At 37.0% G+C, this 5,816-nt stretch overlaps 1 protein-coding gene across 5 annotated transcripts in view; it reads left to right on the forward strand.

Annotated features, from left to right (window-relative positions):
• The window catches only part of Rabgap1l (RAB GTPase activating protein 1 like), an 848,174-nt gene that overhangs the window by 616,982 nt on the left and 225,376 nt on the right, over positions 1-5,816 (forward strand). For all 5 annotated transcript variants that reach the window (XM_008826096.2, XM_029560173.1, XM_017796360.2 and 2 more), the window contains exon 18: positions 3,036-3,077. In XM_008826096.2, the coding sequence (XP_008824318.1) occupies positions 3,036-3,077 (42 nt within the window). The remainder of the gene's footprint in view (positions 1-3,035; positions 3,078-5,816) is intronic.

Below are 5,816 nucleotides of genomic sequence, written 5' to 3' on the forward strand. Positions count from 1 at the left end.
GAAGATGGTGTCAGATCCCCTGGAACTGGAGTTATGGATGGTTGTTAGCCGCCATGTGGGTGCTAGGAATTGAACCTGGGTCCTTTGCAAGAGCAGCCAGTGCTCTTAACTACTGAGCCCTCTCTCCAGCCCCCAATGTTTGTTTAAAGAAAACCAACTGTAATTAAAGAAAAGTAGTTTTTGCTGTAATTTGAGGATGATTATGTGAGTTGATCTTGTTGCATACATAGTGAAAAGAATCAACTATAGAAAATTTCAGATAGCTAGTGTAGCTTACTAAATAATCACTTACTGTGCATTATGGCAGCACTGTTTGGTGCTCTCTCCAGCCCCCAATGTTTGTTTAAAGAAAACCAACTGTAATTAAAGAAAAGTAGTTTTTGCTGTAATTTGAGGATGATTATGTGAGTTGATCTTGTTGCATACATAGTGAAAAGAATCAACTATAGAAAATTTCAGATAGCTAGTGTAGCTTACTAAATAATCACTTACTGTGCATTATGGCAGCACTGTTTGGTGAGGTGTCATTAGATTAGACATCACAAGATGGGGTGGAGGTTATCCAGTTCTGCTACTGTGAATGTATATAACCTTGGGCTAGTTACATTTATTCTCTAAAACCTGAGAATTATAGAACATGCACTTGTGAGAAACATTGAAGTTTCTCTATTGCTATAAAAACAAAAAGGTACATAGTAAGTTGTGAATAACAGCCAAGTTAGTTGAGCTTGCAGTGGGTTGAGCATTCAGTGAAGCTGTGAAAGGATTTGGGCAGGAGAGGAGTGGAGGCTTAAGGGAAAGTACCAGAACATTATGCATTCGAGAGGACTAGAGAAACATACGAGAAACTTAACGTTTTGAGCATAGACTGGAAAAGCAAGAACAGACACATATTGGATTTAGCCTAATGACAAGTTGGTAAGTACTCAGTTATGATAATTCATTCTGCTTTGCAGTTATGATGTAGGGGTTTGACAGTTAGAGACAGTATCTTTTTTAATCCTAGGCTGCAGACTTTGGCAGGTGGGCAGCAACTAGTCAGTGAGAATCCAAACTTAGATTGGGAAAACAATTTTAATTTTAATCTCTATTTTTATCTAAACTAGTCCTCTTTCCTGTTAAAATATTTTATTTATTATTTTTATTATATGTATATGAGTGTATTACATAAGTGCATCTATGTTGTGTAATGCCTGTGAAAATCAGAAGAGGCATCAGATCCCCTGGAACTGGAGTTATGGAGGATTGTTAGCTGCCAAGTGGGTACTGGGAACTGAACCTGGGTCCTCTGCAAGAGCAGCCAGTGCTCTTAACCACTGAGCCATCTCTTTGCGCCCCACCCCCACCATTGATTAAATTATCATAACCAGTCAACAATCATCATTTGGTATAATAATGTCAATTTGTTTTGTCTATGATCCTGATTGTACTTATTTTCTGATTTTGTGTTTCTTAAAAAAGAACTGAGTAAGCCCAAACCAAAATATTTAGTTTATGGAGTATTTTAGTCAACCAACTATATTGTGTTTATCAGTTGTTTCTTTCACCATTATGTCATATTATTGGCTCCTGAATGTCAAAGATTACTTAGGAAGTCATGATAGGAATATTAGATATGTATTCCTAATCATCACCTCTGATTTTTGAGACAGAAATTTCATGTATAATACAGTTAGTATAGTATAGTTCTATATCCAAAAGTCAGATTATATGGAGAGGGCATATTAGTAGAGCCTAGATTTATGAGACATGTCAAGTCAAAAGATCTTTCTTCTCACATATGATGACTTACATGGCAAGGAGCCAGCACATTCCGTGGAAGGATCATTTTTGATTTGTTTTCTTGAACACAAAAGATTGCATATCCCTTGAATTAAGTTGTTCAACAATTCTTCAGTCATTTCAGATCCAATATGATTTTTTCAGAATTAGCTTATCGCTAATGAAATATTGAACTGGTTTTCATGAAAAATAGGTAGGGAAAGGAGATCTGGCAAGGGACTCCCCCAACTACCACCTGTATATAATACTTGAAGGTAAGCACTAAAGCAAGCAGACACTAAGAACAACAGTAAGAGTCCTGATTGATGCACATAATGTACTTTTATACAATCTTTCCCTCTCATCAGGAGTACATCTCTTGTTTTGTCGGTTTCTGGATATATATGTATCAATCAGTTGTCTAGACTAGGATTAGGGATTAGGGATTTCAATTAATAATATTAGACTTTAGCATCATTTTCCCATCTTGAACAAGAAGCATGATTTTTACAAGCTTTAGATACAGAAAAATAACCCACAGACGGATAGAAGAAAAAGAAATCATTGTAAAAGACAATGATTTCATATATTAAGTAGAACTTAAAAAATTTGGGGGGGGGTCTTTTTGAGATAGGGTCTCCCTGTAGCCCCAGCTGTCCTGGAACTCACTATGTAGACCAGGCTGGCCTTGAACTCACAGAGATCTGCCTGCCTCTGCCTCCCGAGTGCTGGGATTAAAGGCATGCACCACCACACCTGGCCCAAACTTAAAATTTTTAATAAGCACATCAGAGAAGCAGAATACCTTTTGAATTTTTTCATGTTTTAATTAGTATTTATATTGGTTTTTCTCATCACTAAGATAAAATACCTGACAGAAGCCAGTTAAGGGAGGAAGGATTTATTTTTATTTTAGCTCACCATTTAAGGGGCTATTCTCCATCATCTTAGCGTTCATGACAGCAGGAACAGCTCATCTGTGGCAGCAGGAGCACGGGGCTGCTTACTCACATTTCAGTAGATCTGGAAGCAGAAGTGAAGCTGGACTATGGCCTTCAAGTCTTCTTCATCTACCAGCTAGGCCCTGTGTCCCAAAGCCTCCAGTATCCCCCAGATAGTGCCACCAGCTGGGGACCAGTACGCAGATACATGGGCCTGTGGCAAATGTTTCACATTCAAAAAATAATAGTATTATAAGTAAAAATGAAAGAAATTGGGAATTTTGTGAAGTTAGATGTGATCTTGCTGATTTTCACTTTTTTCTCCTATTTCAGGGTTTGAACATAATCTTTCACGTAGCTTTGGCTCTCCTAAAGGTAAGTCTGGTTTCATCTAAAGTTATCAAACTGTGTTACCTCTTTGACTTGGTACTGGATTCAGCTAGTTTATTACCTGAGACTCATTCTAGTTTCTCTTTTAAAAAGTTGTTTATTATTTATGTGTGTACATATTTTTTGATGTGTGGTGGACACCTGTATACATAGCTTGCATGTGGAAGTCAGAGGATAACCAAGGCACTCAGGGATCAAACTCAGATCATTGGGCTTGCACTGCACTTTACCCTCTGAGCCATCTCTCTGGCGCAGAGAAGGTGATGACTCTAAGAGACTCTGATCCTCTCCCTCCCTATCTTCCTTTTTGTTTGTTGTTTATTTGATATTTGTTTATCTTTCTTGAAATCCATTTAATCTTGATATTAAAGCACTTATTCCAAGAACATAAAAGATGCTTTCATTCATATGAGCTGGGTGATATACAAGAAAAAGTTGAAACCTGTTTTCTGTCAAAATGAAGCCAGTTTTTTTTTCTAAAAATGCTTCATTTCATAATAACATCCCTGGAGGTACCAACATATAATTGAATTGTTTAAAAGCTCATATAATATAATGACTGAAAAAGAAATGGCTGCATTTCAATTTGCTATTCTTTCCCTGATAGCTGGAAATTGATAAGACACTTTAGAATTCAATTCTAATTACCTTGTTGAATTTTATATCAACATATCAGTACAGCTTTAGCAGCATAGGAACAGTAAGACATTTGCTACAGAATTGGTAAAAATAACTCAGAGAAGACATTCTGTCATTGAAGTTGATCATTGCCTTCCCTTCCCCAGTATGAGATTATGGTTAAATCATAGACCCTGGATTTAGATTCGGTTCTGCTTTCAGCCTTATTGTGTGACCTTGGGCAGATTAAATACTTAGAGCCTAAGTTTTGAGATAATAGTAAAATTAATTCTTGACATTGTTATAATTAAATAAGATGATACTTTAAAGATCTTAATATAATGTTAAGGATATTTTATTATAAATACTAGCTGTCATTGTTAGAGATGCTGTTGTCATTTGTGAGTTTACTCTGAATGTGTTCCTAACACATCATTCTGCTGAACCCCTCATAATTTGTCTTGGGAGAGCCTCTATATCTCTGGAGAGACTTGGCATTTGGCTAGTGACTAGATTCTAAAAAGGCATTAATAATTGAGTTCTCTAGAATTAAAAAAAATGGTTTGCTGTTTCCTGTCAGAGTTAGACATTTAGTCTTGGTGAAATCCATATGTACCTCATTTACTGAATCATTTTATGTTTATATATTAATGATGCCTAGGCCAAGATTATTGTTGAAGTTAGGAAATTACTTAAAATAATTCAGTGATCTTTTTTTTATTTGTATCTGTGTAAAAAATTTCTAAATCTACACTTTCCTGCATATCAAAAGCAAGTTGTAGAACTGAGTGCAGTAGCTCCAACATGAGGCCAGCTTGAGCTAGAAAGTGAGACCTTGTCCAAAAAGTAATAACAAGTTTTAAAAATAAGTTGTAAAATAAAGAAGTTTAAAAAGTAATCATTAAATCATCTTTATCCAAGCTTGGTGGCATATACCTTTGATCCCAGCACATGGGATCTCTGTGAGATCAAGGCCAATGTGGTCTATATAGTAAGTTTCAGGCCATCTGGGGCTACAGGGAGATCCTGCCTCAAATAAACAGAAGTGATGACTATCATAGTAATTTGATTCCTTGTAAATAAATGTCTCCAGTTTTGGAGTCTGCTTGTTTCTCTCATTTAGGAACATGAGTGTTACAGAGAAGCTGAATCCTGGCTGAAGTGTGGAAGAATGAGCCTTCTCTTAGAAGGGGCTTTGTGTTTTAAGTACAGTTCTGAAATATATCTTTGATGTTTTTCTTTTTAATACTGTGATCTATGTCTTTTCACAACCATTCAATTGAGAATTTTAAAATATTTTATTATTCTTATTTTATTTGTATGAGTGTATTGCCTGCGTGTGTGTAAATGCACTCATGTCATGCAATGACCATGGAGGTCAGAAGAGGGCATCGGATCCTCTGGAACTGAAGTTACAGACAGTTGTTAGCTTCCATGTGGGTGCTGGGAATCTAACCTGGGTCTTCTGCAAGAGAAGTCAGTGCTCTTAACCACTGAGCCATCTCTCCATCCCTTGAATCAAAAAATTTTAAATATTTTATTTGCTATTTTTATTTTTTATTTTTTAAAAATATTTTATTATTTTTATTTTTTATGTGTATGCATGTATTGCCTGCATATAGGTAAGTGTACCCATGTCGTGCAATGCCCGCGGAGGACAGAAGAGGCCACCAGATCCCCTGGAACTGGAGTTACGGACAGTTGTTAGCTGCCATGTGGGTGCTGGGATTCAAACCTGGGTCTTCTGCAAGAACAGTCAGTGATCTTAACTGTTGAGCCATCTCTCCAGGCCCTGTTATTTTTATTTTATGTGTCTGTATTATGTGTCTGTATTGCCTGCATGTATGTAAGTGCACCTTGTTCTGCAGTGCTCATGGAGATCAGAAGAGGTCGTCATATCCCCTGTAACTGGAGTTGTTAATCGCCATGTTGGTGCTGGGAATCGAATACAGGTCCTCTTCAAGAGTAGCCAGTGCTTTTAAGTCCTGAGCCATCTCTCCAGTCCCTCAGTTAACACTTTTTGAAAATAAAATCACCAGCTGGGCATGGTGGCTTTGCCTTTAATCCCAGCACTTGGGAGTCAGAGGCAGGTGGATCTCTGTGAGT

The sequence above is a fragment of the Nannospalax galili genome, unplaced genomic scaffold (genome assembly GCF_000622305.1).
Source record: "Nannospalax galili isolate Female #2095 unplaced genomic scaffold, S.galili_v1.0 scaffold429, whole genome shotgun sequence".
NCBI lineage: Eukaryota > Metazoa > Chordata > Mammalia > Rodentia > Spalacidae > Nannospalax > Nannospalax galili.